At 38.5% G+C, this 24291-nt stretch overlaps 1 protein-coding gene across 3 annotated transcripts in view; it reads left to right on the forward strand.

Moving 5' to 3' along the window:
- The window catches only part of ACVR1C (activin A receptor type 1C), a 65268-nt gene that overhangs the window by 18700 nt on the left and 22277 nt on the right, over nucleotides 1-24291 (forward strand). Inside the window, exons 4-5 of one of the 3 annotated variants that reach the window (XM_068969066.1) lie at nucleotides 14629-14868; nucleotides 22987-23217. The exons of 1 other annotated variant lie outside the window; for it this stretch is intronic. In XM_068969066.1, coding sequence (XP_068825167.1) covers nucleotides 14629-14868; nucleotides 22987-23217 — 471 coding nt within the window. The remainder of the gene's footprint in view (nucleotides 1-14628; nucleotides 14869-22986; nucleotides 23218-24291) is intronic. One more of the 3 variants, XM_068969065.1, reaches the window with a different exon arrangement.

Below are 24291 nucleotides of genomic sequence, written 5' to 3' on the forward strand. Positions count from 1 at the left end.
AAAAGGTAACTATTTAAAAAATAATGAGCCTCTGTGTGTGTGTGTGTGTGTGTATCCATGTACATGGCAAGAGAAGGAGTGACAAGAGGGAGGAAAGAGAGTGTTAAATGAAAAAAATGGGAAAAAAACATTTTACAGAAATTTTATAGAAGAAAATATTCAAAGTGGTCAAGTATTAAAAAGATGATCAAATACTGAAAAAATAAATGTTGGGGAGAGGCAAACTGTAGTAACATACCATTTTTTTCCATCCATTGGATTGGTAAAAGTTAAAGGAGGATGTTTTCAACTAAAAGTGTCAGACACTTAGATAATATCTTAACCAATGAGGGAGTTCACAGCCTCAACATGATAAGAAATCTGAAATAGGTTCTTTCTTTGATTTGTTAACATACAGACTCAACAATGTCAACAGCCTACTTTCAGTTTTCTTTTCCTGAGAGTCAGTGAACATCATCGTTGTTTACAGTATTATTGTCTAACTTTCTGATACTCTTATTTGGAAAGTTTTTTCCTCCTGCATATCTGCTTTTTCTAGCAAGGGAAATGTTGGGTTTTGCTACTAGCAATCTCAAGATTCAGAGAAAAGTGAAAAACCATGAGTGGCTCAATTTGAGTCGTCTAATAGAAACTGCCATGTTTAGCAGAAATATCAAAGGTCTCTTTCCTTACTACCAGTTTAAAATGGATGTAAATTCATCTCCTTCTAACCCCAGGGAGGAGGCTTGGATTTATTACTAAGCAGAACGGGGGAAAAAAACAAAAAACAAAAACAAAGATAAAACAACTTTAAAACAAACCCAAAACCTTATTTTTGGAAAGGTGCAGACATAGCCTAGCCATCACAGAGATTTTACACCTGAGTTTCCATTGCCCGAGTGGTACTCTCCAGAAGAAAAGCTTTAAAAAAAAAAAAAAAATTTCACCCAGATTAATAGTGTCCCCAGTGGCCTGCCAGAAGAAAGTTCAGACTCTCTGGAGAGAGGTAATTTAATATTAGGTCTCAGAGAGACACACACAGACACTTTTGCAAGGACATGAGAAGTACATAGGGAAGAGCAAGCACTCCAGGTTCACAGGGTTTCAAAATGACATGAGCATGAGCCAGCGGAAGAGGGCACAAGGTTTCATATGTTGGAGTTATCAGACAATAATCATAGAGCACCCATTCTTCTAAGTTTAAAGAAGCAAAAGGAACATTTAAAACATTTCTTAGAGAATAGGAAATTGTAAAAATATAATGGACTAGTAGATTTGAACAATAAAAGAAGAAAACTTTTTAATATTAAAAATACAGTAGCAAAAATTAGAAACTTAATGTATAGGTTTAACAACAATTGGTACAGCAGCAACTGAAGAGAGAATTAGGGATCTGAAATACAGGTCAAAAGAAACTATTTTGTATGCAGTAATATAGAGATTACAAAATAGAAAATATGGAAGAGAGGATGATAATTAGAGGAAAGTATGAGAAGGTTTGATATGTGCTTGGATATACATATATGTGATATATGTGCATTAATATACAATGCATATATTAAATAAAAATGTTGACATTTCTATTAGTAGCAGGTAAAATTATATTACTAGAGTTAAAAAAGATCCCTTTTTAATGACTAAAATTTCAATTTATGAGAGATTCTTAATAAATTAAAATTTCTGTGTGCTTAAGAATATGGTCTCAGAAATAGAGAAAATATTTATAGATGTATAAGGAAAAATAGAGAAGTCCATGATCTCAGAAGGGGATTTTAATATACCATTGTCTTGGTAATAGAATAAATAGATCTAAAAAAAACAGTGAGACTACATGAGGCTGAAAACAACATGATTTATGAACAACCTAACTTTTAGAAAATTATAACATAAATTATAATAGTCTTATGACATATCTGTAAGGAACATTTCAAAGCCCAAGAGGTTCTACCACAAAATTCCACTAAATTTCCAGGAATAGATAATTGTGTAATTATTACACAAACTCCTCCAAACCGTGCACAAAGAGGAAACACTCCTTAACCCATTCTGTGCATAACTTTGATATCAAAACCCTACAAAGACAGTATGAAAAAAGAAACAGCAAGTCATTCTCATCTATGAACATTATATGCAAATACCCCAGGCTTCCCTGGTGTCTCAGACAGTAAAGAATCCACCTGCAATGTGGGAGACCTGGGTTCGATCCTTGGGTTGGGAAGATTCCCTGGAGAATGGCATGGCAACCCACACCAGTATTCTTGCTGGAGAATCCCCATGGACAGAGGAGGCTGGCGGGCTATAGTCCACGGGGTCTCACAGAGTCGGACAGGACTGAGTGACTAACCGCACAACACATGCAAATATCCCGACTTTAACCTGTAACAATAAGGAAAAGGGATTCTGGGAAAACCAATACAAGGACAGAGAAGTGATTATTCCCCAAATCAGGATAATGATACCCTGGGGGATGGGAAAGGATCTGATCATGTGAGTTATCTCTTGAGTGGGGAACAGGGAAGGGATAATGGGGCCAGAGATGTATGGGGATTTATAATTCTATGTTGTATGTATATATTATATGCACTTTTCTGTGTATTTGTTATATTTCACAACAAAAGAGCAAAACATCAAGTTTCAAAGTAACTTTGAATTTACAAAACTTATGCATTTTCTTAACATATGGAGTTGATATTGGAGAACTACCAGGTTAAGGACATTATTCAGTTCTTTCCTTATAAATTTTTATGCTGTCTGTTTTGCTGCACATGTGTTCTTTTTCTAATGGAAAAAAATCTAATGGCTCAAAGTTTATGAAGGCTATTAAGTATTTCAAAGACATCTAGTTTCCTCTGATACCCATTTAGTAGCAGAACTTAGACTTAGATGGGTGTGCGGCTGTCTACCTAACTGACAGTATTTTGAGCTACTCTTAATGGCAAGTGTGGCCATATGACTAAGTTCTGGCTAAGTTATGGCAGCGTTTTGGAGAACTTCTGAAAAGACTCATTTATAATACAACTGACACCTTATTATGCCATCTTCCATCATGCTGCCTGGAGGTAAACGGTAAAATATAGGAGCTTGCTTGTACCATGAGGATAATGACTACACCACATGAATGGAAGTGGGAGATAATAGAAGCCTGACCAAAAACTTCATGGAGCCAACCTGCTAGCATTGGACTCTTGTTATTTAGTCTCTAAGTCATGTCTGATCCTTTTGTGACCCCAAGAACTGTAGCCCACTATGCTCCCCAGTCCATGGCATTCTCCAGGCAAGAATACTGGAGTGGGCAGCCATTCCCTTCTCCAGGGGATCTTCCCACCCAGGAATTGAACCTGTGTCTCCTGCCTTGCAGGTGGGTTTGCTTACTGATGAGCCACCAGGGAGGCCCAAACATTGAACTACCCATCTTCAAATTTCTTTTACGTGAAAGAGAAAGGGAAACTTCTGTATAGTTTCCTCTGTCATTACTAGCTAAACCCAGTTTTAATGAATATAGAAACAGCAAAACAAGTCATCCAGAGTTCTACCTACTTACGGGTTGTATTTGACCTACAGACAGCTTTCATTTGATGTATATAGTTTCTGGGGGAAAAGTGAATTTCTTTATAATGTTAAACATTGAGTCATAATATAAAAATATAGATACCTGGCTTATCTTGGGGCTTCCCTGATAGCTCAGTTGGTAAAGAATCCACCTGCAATGCAAGAGACTCTGGTTCAATTCCTGGTTTGGGAAGATCCGCTGGAGAAAGGATAGGCTACCCACTCCAGTATTCTTGGGCTTTCCTTGTGGCTCAGCTGGTAAAGAATCTGCCTGCAATGCATGAGACCTGGGTACAATCCCTGGGTTGGGAAGATCCCCTGGAGAAAGGAAAGGTTATCCATTCCAGTATTCTGGCCTAGAGAATTCCATGGACTAAAAATCAGAAGATTTGCCATCCTTGAAGTCTCCCTCTTGGTATCAGATGGCTGAAGCAGAAGTGACTGACTTCCTTATTGGGCATGAGCTTTCCTTGTTCATTCATTCACTCATTCAGTCCTTATTGAGCTTATATCCTGGTAACCTTGGGCTTCCCTGGTGGCTCAGATGGTAAAGAATCTGCTGGCAATGAGAGAGACATTGGTTCGATCCCAGGGTTGGGAAGATTCCCTGGAAGAGAGCATGGCAACCCACTCCAGTATTCTTGCCTGGAGAATCCCCATGGACAGAGGAGCCTGGAGGGCTACAGTCCATGGGGCTGCAAAGAGTTGGATGAGACTGAGCAACTTTCACTTTCAGAGTTCCTACTTTCAGTAGTTTAATATATTTTCTATTTTAATATAGTCGAGTTATTCTGTTTAATACAATTTTATGTCTGGCTTTCTTTTCTTGTTATTAAAACGTCTTTTCCTACATGAAGGAGTCATGTTTTGTTGCTTGTTTCTTTTATAGCTGTGTTACATTGTAATTTGTAGCAGAAATGATTTTTGGTGACTGTAGGTAACATCAGAAAGATGCTCAGAGAAACAGTGGTGATGTCAAATAGTATCCAGAGCACACTAAAACTGTCATGAAAATTCATCCGGGATAAGGTCAAGAAACCTAGGCGAGAGAAACCTGTTATTTATACTGTTAATTTTTATAAGATTTGCTATTTAGTTTATGCTTGCACTAATTACCAACCTTCATATGGAAATAGACTATTCAGCAAAGCATTCCAGTTCTCAGTGTCTTTGTTCCTCTGTTGCTACCAAAACATACAGTGCTTTAAAGGGTAAGTGTAATAAGAATTTCTGATTTTTCCTTTTGGAGTTCAGTACACTATTTTAACACTATTGTATTTTTGACTAATTTAAATAATTAGTTTCAATCCAGAAAATATGTGCACAACTTTAAAATGTGAGTACTTTCTTAACCTCAGTACAATTTTCACCTTCCTGTTCTCAGTTGTGTAAAGAAAAAAAGAACAATTTGTTATTTATATAACCTAGGGTGGATGGACAACGCATATTGATTAGGTGCATGTCTAAATTAGACTTATTGAAACCAAACTGAAGGATTGCATTTAAAGGAAGATAAAGGGCCAAAACATTAGAATTGAATTTATCAAAAATTAATAAGTTTAAAGCATGTTAGAATTATAAAATTTTGCGGACTCAGATACCAAGTATTATTCTTCGGGGAGTTGAAAAGTCTCCTTATTTCAATTCCTTGAAAGAAACCCATTGATGCCTCTTTTGTGGTTTTCTATTTTAAACGTAAATTCATAGCTCTAGGCAGTATAAGGTGACAGGACATGCTGAGAAATACTCCTGGGACCCCTTGCGGAATTGTTCTGCCTTCACATCAACAAATCCATTTGTAGCTCATTCTCCGAGGACTCACCCACACCTGACAGGTGTGCCAGACAGGCATACTTTTTCCCCCATAAACTGAAAGATGCTATAATTTTTGCATTTTGGAAAGCATCTGAAACGTAAGCATACAAAAAGTCAAACTTGTGCTCTAAGAGATTAATATAGGAAGCATTTCTTGTCTCAAGGAACAAGTACACTGATTTTAATTATGAAATTTGTTCACAGGGATATAATAGGAAATTGAAAGTGAAATTTATAAGCAATCCTAAATTGAGGATTTTACACTATATAAGCCATACTCTTCTCAATTATGTAAATACTATTACCTGTTTATTGAGATACTTTTGGGGGTCATTATAACATACAGATATTGTACTGACTGAAAATATCATTATCTCAATGTCATTCCTTTCAAGTGAACAAGCTGCTCCATGTGAATGTGTTATGTGTTCAGTTCAGTCGACAGTCGTATCCGACTTGGCGACCCCACGAACCACAGCACACCAGGCCTCCCTGTCCATCATCAACTCCCGGAGTTTACCCAAACTCATGTTCATTGAGTCGGTGATGCCATCTAACCGTCTCATCCTCTGTCGTCCCCTTCCCCTCCTGCCTTTGTGTTATCTGTAGGAGTAATTATATTAGCTGGAACTTTAAGGCAGAGAAGTGTAACTTTTCCTTCACCATCAATATTTTAACTGCTTTCTCTGAACAATGCTCTCAGCTATGAGATTGGGTGCTGTTTCCAAGGAACTTTCATTTTTTCTTATGGAAAAGATTGACTAATTAAAAAAACCTAACATATTCCTTGAGTAATTCCTATCTAATTTCTTTATAGAAATGTATCATTGAAGAATAAAGTGAAAGTAAAAGTGAAGTGTTAGTTGCTCAGTTGTGTCTGACATTTTGTGACCCCATGGACTGTAGCCTGCCAGGTTCCTCTGTCCAAGGAATTCTCCAGGCAAGAACACTGGAGCGGGTCGCCATTTCCTTCTCCAGGGGATCTTCCTGACCCAGGGATCAAACTCAGTCTCAATCATTGCAGACAGGTTCTTTACTGCCCGAGCCACCAGGGAAGCCTCATTTAAGAGTACTCAGTTCAGTTCAGTTCAGTTCAGTTACTCAGTTGTGTCTGACTCTTTGTGACCCCATGGACTGCAGGATGCCAGGCTTCCCTGTCCATAACCAACTCCCAGAGCTTTCCCAAACTCATGTCCATTGAGTTGGTGATGCCATCCAACCGTCTTATCCTCTGTCATCCCGTCTCCTCCTGCCTTCAATCTTTCCCAGCATCAGTCTTTTTCAGTGAGTCAGTTCTTTGCATCAGGTGGCCAAAGCACTGGAATTTCAGCTTCAGCATCAGTCCTTCCAATGAATATTCAGGACTGATTTCCTTTAGGGTTGACTGGTTTGATCTTCTTGCAGTCCAAAGGATTCTCAAGAGTCTTCTCCAACACCACAGTTCAAAAGCATCAATTCTTCAACACTCAGCATTCTTTATAATCCAACTCTCACATCCATACGTGACTACTGGAAAAACCATAGCTTTGACTAGAATAGAATAGACTAGAATAGTAGTATAATACATACTACTATATATAATATAGGTAATCAATAAGGATCTACTATATTAACACAGGGAACTCTACTCAATACTCTGTAATAACCTATAGTGGAAAAAGAATCTGAAAAAAAGATGGATATATGAATATATAACTAAATCACTTTTCTCTACACCTGAAACTAACTTTGTAAATCAAACTTTGTAACAAAACTTTGTAAATCAAATACATTCTAATATAAAATGAATAAATAAAAGAATATGTGTTTTGATGACAGATTAATAAACTAACCCTGGTACATGCCCTGAAATGAAGAAAAACTGTGAAACCAATTTTAATTTTTCTACATTGCATCAGTCTCACCTCTGCTTGAGTCAAAGGTCTTCCTACCCCTGATGCCAAAGATTATATTATTCATTCTTCAATCTAATATTCCTATTTCCTTAAAATATAAAGTGATTATTATTCTTAAATTCAGGTTCTGGTGGACAAAAGAAGATTTGAAGCTTCTCAGTGTTCCTCCCAGAAACCAGGAGGACAAGGAGAACTAGCCAGGAAATATTTTAATGTGTGGAGCTCCCTGTCTGTTCCACACTCATGAAATCAGGCCACATATGTAGAACGTGTATGCAGATAGCCATTTACAGATTGAGCACCGAATGATAGAATGGCCCCGTCAATATCTCATCTGATTTGGTCAAAAGGCAGAAATAATTCTCCTGTTATTTCTGTCACTGTCAGGGTTCAGTTGAATGTCTAGAGCAGAAAATATTCTGCCACTGTTCAGCTACTTGAGGTTCACATTTATCAGAAGCAACCTGTTTGACGTGACTATTCTCTCTGTGAAGAAGGGGGACCATATAATGCACCCTCTGGTGGAGCATATTGGAAGGATCTAACCAAATTAACTTGGACTTTTCCTGATAACATTTATAAGGGTCACTGTGAAGGTGATGGTGGTGGTGGAGGGACCCTGTAATCGGGAGTAAAAAATTACATTGACGTGTCAGACAAATAAAACTAGCGTTTGCGATGTAATTCCTTTGATCCATTCTACTTCCCATGTGTGTACTTCACACATATAAGTTTAGTTACATATTCTTTATATTAGACTGATTCATCATGAATGGAACTCTTCATTATGATCTTTTTGTCTCCCATATCCCTTGCTCCTATAAAGTTTTCTCCATAGTTTTGCCTGCAGACCTGGCCTGCCCTGCGGCAGTCCATAGGGTCACGAAGAGTCGGACATGACTTGGTGACTGAATAACAACAAAGTTGTTTGGGAATTGCACCCTAGATGAGTCATGTATCCTTAGAAGATTTTAAACTACACAAAGATGTGGAGTCTGCCCAACTTCCTGCCTCCAACCCCAGAGTTGTTCTCAGAGGAATATTGTACAATACACACCAATCCTTTTGGTTCCAGGTTTTGAACCAATGTAGTAAAGCAACAAGAAATAAATTAGACATGTACTTTCATTACAATCAAGCAAATGTTTGGAATAATGCTACCCATATTTAAAGGAGCTTTGAAATGGCAGGTAAAGTAGGTTAATCATGAAGATTTGAGAAATTTCTCATTTCTTAACATGTCATTCTGTTTTTGACAAAAGAAATGATTCCTGTTGAGCTAATTAACAAGGTAGCTTTGAATATCTTTAATGTATTTCTTTTTTTCTGTTTCAGTTGCAATTATTTCTATAGTTTCCCCCCAGAAATGTGTGAACTAAACAAAAAGCTCTTTAATTGAATTCAAAGGTCAAAGAAGTTTATAGGGTAGATAGACGGACAGTACATCACCATGTCATTTATATGTTCCTGGTGGCATTTCTTCTGGTGCCAGGATATAAACAGACCCATCAGGAGGCATCCCAGCAACACTGTCTTTTTGGTTATTTATTCTGAGAACATTTCAAAGCCACAAGCTTGGAGAAAGAAATGCTTCTCTTTTGTGGGGGAGTTGGTGGTAGTTGGGAGGCAGTTGAAGGTTTGATATTTATATTAATACATTCATGGATTCAACCTTGCAATAATAGCATCTTTTCACTTGAGGAAAAATTTAATGAAAGGAAGAGGAGCAGTTTTAATGATAAATTACTCTGTGGTTTCTTTAGGGATGTTTTGGACCCTTTTAAATTGATGTAGCTGCTTGCTATAGCAACTTTTGGGAAGGAAGCACTAACCTTGAAATGGTTCATAAAAATTCACGTTGTCTGAATGAAGCCCTCTGTTTTCTTTGCGCGAATGTGTTTTTAAACAGCTGTCCAGTCCGTACATATCTTTTCAGTCACTATATCTTCATTTTCTATACATCTCTCCATTGTAATATCTTAGTTTCTATTCAGTTGAATGTCATTCACATACAGTTAAGAAATATACCTTTAAGTTGAACATAAATACAATACAGACTTTTGTGCCGTGGTCAATACGAGTTATTTGAAGCAATTGATCAAGTCCACATCTCTGCCTAGTTCTAAGGCATCTCCTTCTCATAGCATGTACTAAGGAAATGCAAATTAATTGATGTGAAGGTCACATAAATCTCATACACATTGATGATTTTTCATACTTTTCATAAACAGAAAAGGTCAGCAGGGGAGGAAACACGGAGCCCATCCTCACATTTTGTCATCTTTTTCTTTTAATCTTGAGGAATTTGTTTCCCTAAAGCCAGAAATAGGAGATGGCGAGGAGGTCATGAAAGCTGTCCTGGGAGAAGCTGAGGTGTCTAAACTGGCTCTGAACTTCATCTGAGGGTTCGTGACCACCACTGCTTTCATCATCACCGTCTCACTCTTTTTTTTTTCTCTAGGGAATTTGTAAATTCACAAAGATTAAAAAATGTCTCCTTTCTTTCCTTTTTCCTTCCTCCCTTCCTCCTTCCTTCCTTTCTTCTTTTTTTCCTCTTCTTTGTTTTTTTCTTTTTCCCTTTGGTCTTTGTTCTTTAGTTGCTAAATCGTGTTCAACTCCTTGCGACCCCATGGACTGCAGCCTGCCAGGCTCCTCTGTCCATGGAATTTTCCAGATGAGAATAGCGGAGTCGGTTACCATTTCCTTCTCCGTTTTTGGTGTTATTTAGCTTCTTACAGGGGCTTCCTAGGTGGCTCAGTGGGCAAAGAATCTGCCTGGAATGCAGGAGACATCAGAGACACCAGTTTGATTCCTGGTGTCCAGGAAAATCTCTTGAAGGAGGGCATGGCATGGAGTAGGTACTCCAGTATTCTTACCTGGAGAATCCCATGGACAGAGGGTCCTGGAGGGCTACAGTCCACGGGGTTACAAAGAGTTGAACACGACTGAATCGACTGAGCACGCCCAAACACCCCTTCTTACAATCTTTTGACTTCTGCATGATTCCCTCTAGCTGTGCCGAATCTCCCACCTCATGCATGCCCTTCTTCCTGCCCTATCTGTACTTCCTTCCCCTGCTCTGTCTTGGTTTATGTATTGCAGAACTTATATAGCAGAGACTTTTGTAAGCTAAGCACTCCTCCATCTGGGCTAGTACCTGTCTCTATCTTCCCATCTTCTTCTATTTAATTTACTAGAGAGTGAAATAACTAGAATTAGCAATGCAGCACTCCCAGAACTCACTTTTGGTATTAATATATACCCCACCATGGAGCTATTATTCCGTGGAGAAATCATCTCAGTTGACATGGTCTGAGAAATTAGAAATTGTCATCAAATAGGAGTTCTCCTATGATCAAGACTGTAAAACCTGCTAGAAAAATTAATAGGCTCATCCAAGATAACTTACCAAAATGTATTCTTACCATGACTTTTTCTACCATGACTCATTGGGTGTAGACTACAGTTTTCTTCATTTGTCCCTTGTAGTGATTACAATCAACATTTGGTTTAGAAGATAGTTTTACAGATGTTTGCCTTAAAAATTGCTCAGTGCTTAGGGAGCTTTCTGGATGGTGTTGCTAGCCTTTTTCTAGCCAAGTCATCTTTTTTCCTTACTAACTCATATCAGTAAATTTGTTCACAAAAGTAGAAACATTGCCCATCTGTAATAAACATCCCTGAGTGCAGTACCCATCACCAGAGAAGAGCACTTTTATAGATATTGTGCTATTTTCAGGCTTGCTGACCTTTTGCCTCTTTATTGGTTGCTATAGTGATGATCTGAGCTCTGCTTAATAGAGCTTTACTAAAATGAAAGCAATCAATAAGCTTTTAAACTATAATGTTTATATTGATAGTTCCTAGTAACATGTATCAAAATAAAATTTATCCATATAAATGTATCCAATAGTGGAATTTTATTTTTTAAAATCATGTGTCAGTACATGTTTATGTAAATTGCAAATTATTAAGTGCATTCTGTGGCTTTCTTAGAATTCTTGAAATACTTCTGTGAGGACATAAAAATATGGATGCAACTTGAAATGTAGATTTGAAAGACTATTTTGAAGTGGACGATAAAACTTTTTCATAACAGCAAATTTTGAAGTTTCAGCTTCCATGGTTGATGGTTTCTTAATCAAAGTCAAGTCTGAGAACTCTTTTAGCACCTTGTCCTAAGAACATTCAAGGCCAAGCTGTCCTTCTATGCACCTGTACAACTTCTAATGATTTCAGAGGAACCCTGTGACACTCAGAATGGTTTGATCTGCCAAAATTCACCTGGCAAAGTAAATAGAAGAGCATGAAATATGTTTCCAAAGCTCACTTAACAGTTTAAAATCTTTTATTCATTAGTAGTAGATAGACTACTATTTTTAGGATTATAGTGAAACTTTCATGAACACATTTTTGAGGATTTTGATTGTTTTTCCTTTAGAATTAAATAATATTTACTTTTGAATTATGTTCTCATATTCTGATTAACATGTTGTAAGTGAAATTCAAGTACATTTAATATAATAAGCTCTCTTGGATTGTCATTGCAAAGAAGAAAGTCTGGGAAATGACTTAGTTCTTCTTCTCATGAAGAACTAGCAGATGTGCTTTGGAAGGAATTGGATAATAAGTAAATGAATATATGATGTTCCAGATAGTGATAAGATTCAGGAAGTTAAATAAAACAGGAGAAAGGTATAGAGAATAGACAAGCAATAAGGAGATACTATTTTAGAGTTGTCAGCCAAAACCATCATCTTCTGCCTCAATTATTGCATCAGGTTTGTAATTGGGCTGTAGGTATTCTCCAGGTAAGCATCTTTACAGCAAACATTTTTGCAGCAAACAGTTTTTGTCATATAACTAATTGGCCTCAAGGTAATTTTGCTGTAGAAGATGAAATAACTGGTTGACACTTTGGTGTGATAGTTTGGTTTCATTTCTCCATTGATGGAGTGCCCCCATTTTTATATTAGATGAATGTTAGCTGTCATACTGGTCTATAGAGAGATAAGTAGATGGTCATCTTAAAACATTGGATGACAACAATTATTGAAATGTGAAATAAGAGAAGGTAAAGCCAAATTGTGTACAATACTAGAAAATGATAACGTTGGTTTTCAAATCCTTCGGTGACTTGAAGGTGCAGAGTTGAACCTACATTTTCCATGCAACTTTGGGATGTCTGTCAGTGGACATGGACTATCAACATGTGACAGTTTGCCAAGAACAAACAACAACAGAGAGGCTTTCACAAAGCAATACAAAACTCAGTTACAAATATACACCCTAGTATTTGGAGACTGATACCTCTCTTTCTCTTCTTTTTTAAATTTCTTACTGTTTTTTGGCTGTGGTGGGTCTTGTTGCTGCATGTGGGCTTTCTCTTAGTCGCCGCGAGCAGGGGCTATTCTCCAGTTGCGGTGCATGGCCTTCTCATTGTGGTTTCTCTTGTTGCAGAGCACAGGCTCTAGGGTGCACAGGCTTGAGTAGCTGCAGCACATGGGATCAGTAGTTGTGGTTTCCTGGCTCTAGAGGGCTGGCTCAGTAGTTGTCGCACAGGGGCTTAGTTGCTCCATGGAACGTGGGATCTTCCTGGATCAGGGATTGAACTGGTGTCCCTTGCATTGCAAGGCAGACTCTTAATCATTGGACTATCAGGGAAGCCCTGGTACCTCTCTTAAAGAAGGAATACATTTTAGCGAAAAAGTGTTACACTAAACGAGGAGATGAATCGACAAGCCTATATATATATATATATATATATGTAAAATACTATGAACAAAAGACTTGGAAGACAAATTCTTAGGTACAACTCACTAAATAAAATTATTTATGCAGTACACACCATGAACCTTTGCACATTTTAAATATATTCAAATATTTTATATTTAACTATAAAATATTTAAAACTGTATTATTCATTTTCACATTTCATTGTTGTTTTTTTTTAATGTTTATTTATTTATTTTTTGGCCATGCCAAACAGAATATGGGATCTTAGTTCTCCAGCCAGGGATTAAACCCATTAAACACTGGAAGTACGGAGTCTTAACCACTGGATGGCCAGGGAAGTCCCTCATTGTTTCTTTTTTAATGTCACCGTTTTATTTTTTGTTATTTTATCTTTTACAGCAAAACTGCCTTGTGGCCAACTGGTTATTCAGCAAAAATATTTGTGGCAAAAATGCTTACACTGAAAATATCAGACACGTTGTAATTGGTTTCTTAGCTTTTACTTTCATGCTCCTAGCATCTGTTCATACAGCAGCCACTCAGAATATATTAGATACTATCTTTTGTCTGTTCAAAAGTCTGCGACAGCTTCTACTTGGAATAAAATTCAGAGTCCTTTCAGCCTGCAATAGCCCACATGATCCTTCTCTCTTTGACCTCACTGACCCCATATCCTTTCACCTTTCTCCTTATTTACTGGGCTCCAGGCAAAGATTATTCCTGAACTGTGCCCAGTAGGTCTCTGCCTCAGGGCCCCTTGTTACACCTGATTTCCTTCTGCTGAGAATAGGCTTCCTGGAGCTACTTCCCTTATTGCTCCCTGATACCTCCCCGGAGTGGCCTTATGTGACCATCTGTCTACAAGGAGCATCCCACCAGCAGTCTGTCTCTTTGCTCGACTTTATTTTCTTCGACTTATGATCTCTTGCTTTTGTATCACATTTCCGTCTGTGGGTGAAGTCGCTCAGTCATATCTGACTCTTTGCGACCCCATGGACTGTAGCCTATCAGGCTCCTCCGTCCATGGGATTTTCCAGGCAAGAGTGCTGGGTGGATTACCATTATCTTCTCTAGGGGATCTTCCCGAGCCAGGAATTGAACCCGGGTCTCCCGCATTGCAGGCAGATGCTTTACCGTCTGAGCCACCAGGGAAGCCCTTGCTTTTGTATCACATTTCCGTCCGTGGGTATGTGAGAGCATAAAGCACCACAGAGCAAGCATTTGGGCTCTCTCACTCACTGCCCTATCTCCGGCACCTGGAATAGTGGCAACGTGTTGTAAGAGCTCAGTGATCATTTGTGGCAAAAAGAAACGAACATGCCTTAAGGATGGATGACTGAAACATGGGGAGAAAATAGTCATGAAATGTTAAATGGTTTGGAGGCCTTAAAAAGGATCCCAGGTGCTAGTGCTTTCCACGATCCTGATACCGTCTCCCACTGTCACCTGACAGAACCTAACCGCAGTTGCATCCTAACCTCGACTCTCTTTCCCCACCTTCGCTTTTTACCACAGAAACTCTTTACCAACTAGCATGAGTGAATATTGTGTAGCTGCACATTATAGATGTGAATTTTTGGTGACTGTATTTCCAGTTATAAAATACTTAACATGGATTAACTTATGGTCATGTTCTTTCTTTTCTTAATTAAAGCATCACCAAATGCCCCAAAGCTTGGACCCATGGAGCTGACCATTGTTATTACTGTGCCAGTTTTCCTCCTGTCCGTAGCTTCAGTGCTGACAGTATGGGCATGCCAAGCTCGACAGTGCACCTACAGAAAGAAAAAGAGATCGAATGTGGAGGAGCCCCTCTCTGAATGCAATCTGGTAAATGCTGGGAAAACTCTAAAAGATCTGATTTACGATGTGACTGCCTCTGGATCTGGCTCTGGTATGTGCCTGTTGTTCATTTTTTCAGTAAGAAAAACTGTTATTTAAAAATAAATCCCTTTTTTTTTCTTAAATTTTTTTATTGTGGTAAAAGTCACATAATATACAGCACGCTATTTTAACTATATTTAAGTGTAGAGTTCAGTGGCGCTAAAGACATTCACATTGCTGTACAACTCTCGGCATCTTCCCATCTTCTGAAAATGTTCACCTTCCTAAGCTGAAGCTATGTCCCCATTAAACACTAACTCTCCATCCCCTTCCCCATCTCTCCCCCCATCCCCTCCCCCATCTCTCCCCCCATCCCCCATCCCCTGGCATCTACCTATGTACTTTCTGGCTCTATGACTTTGAGTCTTCTAGGTACCTCACTTTTTAACAAAAAAGGGGCCCAAATATTATTAATTCCCTTGTTTAAAATACTTGAAATGGTACATGGTAAATTCTGGCATAGAAACTTCTTTCAGGATTTGATGAAGAGTAAAAACTGTCCTGGCCTAAAGAATGAAATCTTCTCAGTTGCTTTTTGTGCCTTTAGGTATTCAGATTCTCATTTTCACATGCTTTCAGAATTTATTTCTGAAGACAGGAGTTTCTTTTCTCAGCCCTCTGCCACTTTCTGGTTAGCAATAATAGTTGTTGCTGTCTTGGTCATGTTTCTGGGGCACAAAACTGTTATAGGGCTTAAGCATTGAATTCTGGGGAAAAGATATTAGTTATGCAAAGTAGTGTTCTTTGCTTGTGATTATGAAAGTCTTTGGAATCTGTAATCAACCCCTGGGATGTGTGTGTGTGTGTGTGTGTGTGTGAAGTTAATAGGGAGCTGACCTGAAATTCAAATCAAGAATATGTTCTTAAAGCTTAGAAACAGAAGACAAAAGGGAAGAGTACAGCATTCCTGTGCTGGCTGCTGCTGCTGCTAAGGTTATATGATAACTCTTTCCATCTTTAATGGAACTTCAGAACCCCTGATGAAGCTGTTCAAAATACCAGGCTGTGTTTTGGCTTAAATGAGTCTTTCTCATAGCACAAAGCATCCAAGGGCTTTTTGGGTTTCGGGTAACAGAGCAGCTTCTCCCCAGTAATCACAAACTCCCTAAGATGGCAGAGGACTCCCAGCTATCATGTGTTATGCCCAGAGTCCGAGTCCCCAAAACTGAGAGAATAAGACGTCCACAGCAATGCAAAAGCATGATGCGGTTTTATTTCTAGCTCAAACTAGGGCTCCCACCACATCCAACGCAGTGGAGTGGAGCAAGGAGCCCCGAGCCCAGATTTACAGCAGTATTTATAGGTTTTAGAACAGAGAGTTGGCAAGGGTTGATTGGCTGCAGGAGTTTCCTAGTATTTACTAATTGGCTAATCTTTGTTGGCTGCAGGGGTTTCCTGGTATTTACTAATTGGCTATTGGCTGCAGGGGGATGTCTTTTACGTCCTGATAAACTCAAACCAGGTTATGGGGAGTATGCTCATTAGACAAGTCCTGGCATCCGCGGGGATGACCTCACCGGGCAATGACTCAGCCTTTCCTGTGAGTCCTACCTTAGTCCCTGAAGCCTATCATGGCGTTTGTTAGGTCCCAACACATGTATATTTCAGCACATGGTGCTGCAGAAACATGAACTAGGGTGAGCCTCAGTGACCCATTTCAGTCATTCCTGCTTTGGAAAGATCATTAAGGATGATTACCCCAAACAAATTTTGAAAACCTCCCTTGCCCATGGCCTTTAGGAGCATCCAGGCAGGCACAATTAACAAGGGCAGATGACAGAGGAGTGGGTAGCTTCTGTATGGGCATCCATATTTAACAACAAAGCAGCTTTGGACTCAGAAGTGTTTATCAGAAGAGAGACCTAATTACACCATCCAGAAAGCCCAAGTAGTTTCCTAGCTCTGGGGGCATGATCGCTTGCTGACTGACCAAAGCCTCAGTGTTTACAACACCACACAAATCAGGAGACATGTTTTCAAAGGAGGAATATTGAAAAGAATATCGCCAAACTGTGAAGCTTGTGAAAGAAATCCAAATTATGTTGCTGTATAGAAAGATGGCACTTTTTCTTTTCTTTCTTTCCTTCTTTATTTTAACCATTTATTGTTTATTTATTATTATTTTACTTTACAATATTGTATTGGTTTTTCCATACATCAACATGAATCCACCACGGGTGTACATGTATTCCCCATCCTGACCCCCGCTCCCACCTTCCCTCCCTGTACCATCCCTCTGGGTCATCCCAGTGCACCAGCCCCAAGCATCCTGTATGCTGCATCGAACCTGGACTGGCGATTCATTTCTTATATGATATTATACATGTTTCAATGCCATTTTCCCAAATCATCCCACCCTCTCCCTCTCCCACAGAGTCCAAAAGACTGTTCTATACATCTGTGTCTCTTTTGCTCTCTTGCATACAGGGTTATTGTTACCATCTTTCTAAATTCCATATATATGTGTTAGTATACTGTACTGGTTTTTTTCTTTCTGACTTACTTCATTCTGTATAATAGGCTCCAGTTTCACCCACCTCATTAGAACTGATTCAAATGTATTCTTTTTAATGGCTGAGTAATACTCCATTGTGTATATGTACCACAGCTTTCTTATCCATTCATCTGCTGATGAGCATCTAGGTTGCTTCCATGTCCTGGCTATTATAAAGAGTGCTATGATGAACATTATCCTCAATGGTGAAAAACTGAAAGCATTTCCCCTAAAGTCACTTTTTCTTTAAAAGTAAAACCTGTTAGGATTTAATACTCTTTCTTCCTTGAGTGTTACATTCTGGGGGCCACTGGACCTTAATTTCTTGAGCCCTGGAGATGTTCTAGGTTCAGAATATTGGCCCAGAAAACTCTGATTTGTGCCAACTTCCTTGAAATCTTGTATAATTTCTGAAATGTTTAAGTGATTAAATAGCCATCTATTTCATCCCCACCAAAACATTTCAGTTCATATGAAGATGTAAAGCAGAAATATATGTTTTGGAGCTACTCCCATTTTTAAAATAATTTGTTTATTTTCCTACATATGGTTGTAGTGGGTCTTTGTTTCTGTGAGGGCTTTTCTTAGCTGTGGTGTGGGCTTCTCATTGCTGTAGCTTCTCTTCTGGCAGAGCGCAGTCTCTAGGGTGCACATGTACTTGCAGCATGTAGGTTCAGTAGTCGCAGGTTCTGGGCTATAGAGCATAGGCTCAATAGTTGTGGCTCATATACTTAGTTTCTCTTTGGCAAGTGGCATCTTCCTGGACTAGGAATTGAACCTGTGTCTCCTGCATTGGCAGGCAGATCCTTTGCCACTGAACCAACAAGGAAGCCCTGGAACTACTTCTTGAATATGTTTAAGATGATCAAGGATTTCCCTTTCTAATAAAAATAATGGAGATTTTATAACTGGAAGCTTAGTATCTAGTTTAAGAGAGTATTCATGAGCCAGGGCATAAAATCAGAAATTAAGTTTTTTTGGTATTTTTGTTCATCTGGAAACCTAAATCTAGACTTAACTAATTGCTGGACCCTCTCTTTAGATTATTCTAAGTTCTTTCTTAAAAGAAAGCTGTAAATGTACCCAGACATGGATGATTTTTCAAATGATCAACTTAAAAGCGTTCTAGAGATTTTTCTCCAAAGCCAGTGGCATATGTTTGGCAGTAAGCAGTGGATAACAGGAATGGATGGCTATATTGCCTTGGATCACCAGGGAGAATATATCCATGTGTAGCAAGGCTTCTGTCACAAAAGCTCACCTATCAGAAGGAAATCAGGCATTTTCCTTCCCCTCTGCTTCTCTTCCCTGGCCAGTGACTTTAAACAAGAAGCAACTTTGTCAGGTATTGAGAGATAAAAATTGTGAAGCATATCCCAACCTGGTCAGGGACAAATTTCAAAGCAATACAATGCCTGCCAAGAGAGGAGAACTGACTGAAGTTTGACTGCATTGTCTTTGAGAGATGATGGTGTCTCAAGTGGCTTCAAAGAGGCTGGGTAGGTTGCTGGTTTCTGTTGTGATATTACACTCCTGATAAATGATGATGTTTCTATCAGACAGGCCTCAGTTTCTACGTGCTGCATGCTAAGTTGCTTCGGTTATGTCCGACTCTTTGGACCCCATGGACTGTAGCCCATTAAGCTCCTCTGTCCATAGGGTTCTCTAGGCACAATACTGGAGTGGATTGCCATGCCCTCCTCCAGGGGATCTTCGATTTGCAGGGAAAACCAAAGTCCCTGTTTCTGCAAAGGAAATCTCTAAGAGTGTAACACTTACTCAGATTATTTTCGGTGGTTGCTTTCAAAGATCCTGAAGCAACTTTCATTGAATTTTACTCTCTCAACTTAATTGCTGTGCTGATTACCTTAGATGATATCCTACTTTGTTCCTGGTCTGGAGTATTGATCATGTGCCTAATAAGTTTGCAATTTGAAAATATTGACTTATGTAGTTTTCTAGCCAGTTGTCATTGTTGTGTTTTCATAGGTAGTGATTGGTCATGGTTATGCTTTTTTTGAATTTGTGCGTGCAAAATAAGGGGAGGGAGGAGAGATATCGAAATTGTAATTTGGGTTAATAATTGTTCATACAACTTTCGTTCTGTGTCAGGTGGTAAAACTGATGATAGCTTATAAAAATAGCCTAGAAAGTTTGCTGCTAGAAATGTTTCCAATAGGCAAGGATTGTAGTCATATCCATTGAAATGGTGAGAGAGCAAGAATTTGGATTGAAAGCCAGTGTTTTAGTTGTATGTCTGCCTTCCAGTTATTCCTGGGCAAGTTTTTGATTACCCTGCAGGCCCAATTTTCTCATCTGTAAAATGATAACATTGAACCAGGTGATCGCAGAAGAAACTTCTGGCTGTGGGGCTCTGTGGCTAATTGTTGAGACGTATAATAGCAGACTTATAGTCTGTGCTTATTTAGTCATAGTGGGTGGTTCTCACGAAGAAAAGAACATTTGAACAAATTGTGGCTCATTTCAGGAGTGGAGGTAAAGCCTACAGGAGCTTACAGGATTGATGCTATCAGGGTTTCCCAGCCATCAGAGTACAATGATCACCAAACATCACTCTTCTGAATACATTATACTGTGACCTCTTCAGTTATTTTCTCTCTAATTATAAAAGTAATAAATATTTGGGGAAATCAAGAAAATGTACAGCATTAGAAAGAAGAATCTCACAATTTACTTCATCCAATTCCCACTAAATAGAAATACCCATCATAAATCTAGCATATATTCTTTTTAGTCTTTTTCCTAGACGTATTTTGAATAGCTAGATACACTTATTTAGATGGATAGAATTTGCTGCTTTTTGTTAGCAAAAGTATTTTTTCATTTAACAAAGTGTTGTTTTTATTATAGCAAAAGTATTTTCCTATGTCATTAAGAAATATCTCTATAAACAACATCGTTATTTTTGGCTCTAAGTAATCCTTCCTTGGACTTCACTGGTAGCTCAGTGGTAAAGAATCTGCCTGCTAATGCGGGAGATGCAGGTTTAATCCCTGAGTCAGGAAGATCCCCCAGAAGGAAACGGCAACCCACTCCAGTGTTCTTGCCTGAGAAATCCCATGGACAGAGAAGCCTGGTGAGCTATAGTCCATGGGGTCACAAAAGAATTGAGAGTGACTTAGTGACTAAACAACAACAACCCCTCCTTAGACTTAATGTTAAGGGCAAACCATTATGGAGCATGTAATATGCCAGGTACCATGCTGGGTGCTCAATATGCTGATGAATTCTCACAGTGTTCCTTTGAGAGAGGTAATATTATTGCAGTTTAGCAGGTAAGGAAGCTGAAGCTTCAGTTCAGTTCAGTCGCTCAGTCGTGTCCGACTCTTTGCAACCCCATGAATCACAGCACGCCAGGCCTCCCTGTCCATCACCATCTCCCGGAGTTCACTCAAACTCACGTCCATCGAGTCGGTGATGCCACCCAGCCATCTCATCCTCTGTCGTCCCCTTCTCCTCCTGCCCCCAATCCCTCCCAGCATCAGAGTCTTTTCCAATGAGTCAGCTCTTCACATGAGGTGGCCAAAGTATTGGAGTTTCAGCTTCAGCATCAATCCTTCCAATGAATACCCAGGGCTGATCTCCTTTAGGATGGACTGGTTAGATCTCCTTGCAGTCCAAGGGACTCTTAAGAGTCTTCTCCAATACCACAGTTCAAAGCTTAGAGAAGTTCAATTACTTGTTCATAATTACCATTGGTTCAGCTAAAATTGGAATCCATCTTTCTTATCTGTGGCCTTAATCTCTGTACTGTATTTAAAATTTTTTCTATTATCAGACATTTTCTCTTTCTTTTTCTCTAAGTAATAATATATTAAATATTTTTACAAATTCTTCTGCATTTTATGTTACATCTTTAGAATTATAGAGGTATAAAGCTATTGGTTCAAAAGAATCTAAACATTTTAATACACTCAGAATATATTTTCTTTGACTTTCTTTTATTCCACAGAAAATATCCATTTGATACTTTCCATGACTGTACCTTGCTTTCAATGTAACATAATTGCTTCACTTCATTATTGAATCTGATACATTTTCTAATTTTAATTCAAAACCACAATGAGGTACCACTTCACACCAGTCAGAATGGCTGTGATCCAAAAATCTGCAAGCAATAAATGCTGGAGAGGGTGTGGAGAAAAGGGAACCCTCCTACAATGTTGGTGGGAATGCAAACTAGTACAGCCACTATGGAGAACAGTGTGGAGATTCCTTAAAAAATTGCAAATAGAACTACCTTATGACCCAGCAATCCCACTGCTGGGCATACACACCGAGGAAACCAGAATTGAAAGAGACACATGTACCCCAATGTTCATCGCAGCACTGTTTATAATAGCCAGGACATGGAAACAACCTAGATGTCCATCAGTAGATGAATGGATAAGAAAGCTGTGGTACATATACACAATGGAGTATTACTCAGCCGTTAAAAAGAATTCATTTGAATCAGTTCTGATGAGATGGATGAAACTGGAGCCGATTATACAGAGTGAAGTAAGCCAGAAAGAAAAACACCAATACAGTATACTAACACATATATATGGAATTTAGAAAGATGGCAATGACGACCCTGTATGCAAGACGGTAAAAAAGACACAGCTGTGTATAACGGACTTTTGGACTCAGAGGGAGAGGGAGAGGGTGGGATGATTTTGGAGAATGGCATTCTATCATGTATACTATCATGTAAGAATTGAATCGCCAGTCTATGTCTGACGCAGGATACAGCATGCTTGGGGTTGGTGCATGGGGATGACCCACTGAGATGTTATGGGGAGGGAGGGGGGAGGGGGGAGGGGGGTTCATGTTTGGGAACACATGTAAGAATTAAAGATTTTAAAATTTAAAAAAAATTAAAAAAAAAGAAGAAGAAGAAAAAATAAAGCTAAACATATGGGAAAAAAAAAGAAAAAAAAACTGGCTTAAAACTCAACATCCAAAAAACTAAAATAATAATAATAATAATAATAATAATAATTTATAAAGAATTCTTCTGCATTCTCAGTTGTACTGAAGTGAAGTGAAGTTGCTCAGTCATGTCCAACTCTTTGCGACCCCATGGACTATAGCCTACCAGGCTCCTCCATCCATGGGATTTTCCAGGCAAGAGTACTGGAGTGGGTTGCCATTTCCTTCTTCAGGAAATCTTCCCAACCCAGGGATCGAACCCGAGTCTCCCACATTGCAGGCAGATGCTTTACCATCTTGAGCCACCAGGGAAGACTCAAGGAACCATATATTTTATTTAAGAGGATAACAGCATATAGTTCTTAATCTTTATATATTTAGTAAACTGACTGATTTTAATGTGCAAATCAAAGAAATTTCCGACAATTTTGGAAAGTTAGATATCTGACATGGCAGGCTATGTTCAGGAAATTTTTATTTGTGAATATGAATAGGGAAATTCATAGTAAGAACCTATAGAGTTTTTTGAGCATGATTTGACATTTAAGTTTGGTATAATGGTGCTTATTTCTTCAAAATCAATAAAATTATTAAATCGCTTAAATGTTTGCCTTTTATGTAAAAATAATGGTCATCATGACAATTATTTTCTGTCAATTACTTGTTTTTAATAATCAATTTCATGTTTTCTTTGGTTAGGTCTGCCTCTGTTGGTTCAAAGAACAATTGCAAGGACAATTGTACTTCAGGAAATAGTAGGAAAAGGTAGATTTGGTGAGGTCTGGCATGGAAGATGGTGTGGGGAAGATGTGGCTGTGAAAATATTCTCCTCCAGAGATGAAAGATCATGGTTTCGAGAGGCAGAAATTTATCAGACGGTTATGCTGAGACATGAAAACATCCTTGGTTTCATTGCTGCTGACAACAAAGGTATTTTCAACCTAATTGAGTTCAGCAAATAAAATGTTATGTTTATTATCAGAGGAGAATAAATAATCTCTTTGTTTTAATAAAATCTCCATGAAAGTCTGATTTCATTTTCGAAAAAAGAAGATGCTTTCCTCTTCTCTGCAGGTAAATGTGCAATAAATGTACAAGGAACCAGGGCAGATGAGTGATATATAGCCATGATGACACTATAGCCAGTTTCATATTTAAAATATTTGATGACTGGTATGGCACAGGAACTAACCAATCAGAACAGAAACTTCAACTGTAACAGAGTTCTGGGAGAACCCTGTCATGCTAGGTTTTATCCCTTTAGTTGCTGAGTCATAAAAAGATCTGGAGGCATCTTGAGGGTTCCAGAGTTGCTTTGGGTGTCTAGGGCAAAGGAATACCATTGGAGGTTTCGAATAGCAGCTGTTAATTAAACAGGACAGAAATATTTCAATATTTTGGTAATTGATACAAAAATACAATGAACGATGGGTGAATATTCATCTTTGTTAGGACTATACTTTCCTCTGTACATCACAATTCAACTCCAGGACTCAAGTTTTCTATGAACTTTATTAGAATGGTAGCAAGCAAGGTAATTTTAGTGAAATTAATGTACTTTAGGTATGGTTTATATCTTGAGGTTTAACATTAACAACCCCAAATAATAAAACTTTCTGAGATTTTGTGGAACAAGACAGATCATCAGTTTTTTGGTGTATAATTCAGTAGTCACATGCCCAGTAATCAGGGACTGACTATAAAGCCTGTGTATTACCTATGCTGTCTTTCTTCTTTTCGCATAGCTTTTACTCATTCGGCTGTGAAATAGTTCCCTTAAAGACAAACAGAGAACAAAAGTGAGCAAAATTTGATCCAGTCAATTATTTTATTATTTAAATCAGTAATACTCATTAAGAACCTTGGAAAGGTATTGATTGTAACCTCTGTCTAAAAAACCAAATTATCTGTGGCTATTAGAAACCTACCATTACCTATGAAATTTAAAATCTATGGTTACTTCTATTTAATATAAGCTTGATCATGAAAGTATTTATGATTAAT

This window comes from Capricornis sumatraensis, chromosome 3 (assembly GCF_032405125.1).
Source record: "Capricornis sumatraensis isolate serow.1 chromosome 3, serow.2, whole genome shotgun sequence".
In the NCBI taxonomy this organism is placed as follows: Eukaryota; Metazoa; Chordata; class Mammalia; order Artiodactyla; family Bovidae; genus Capricornis; species Capricornis sumatraensis.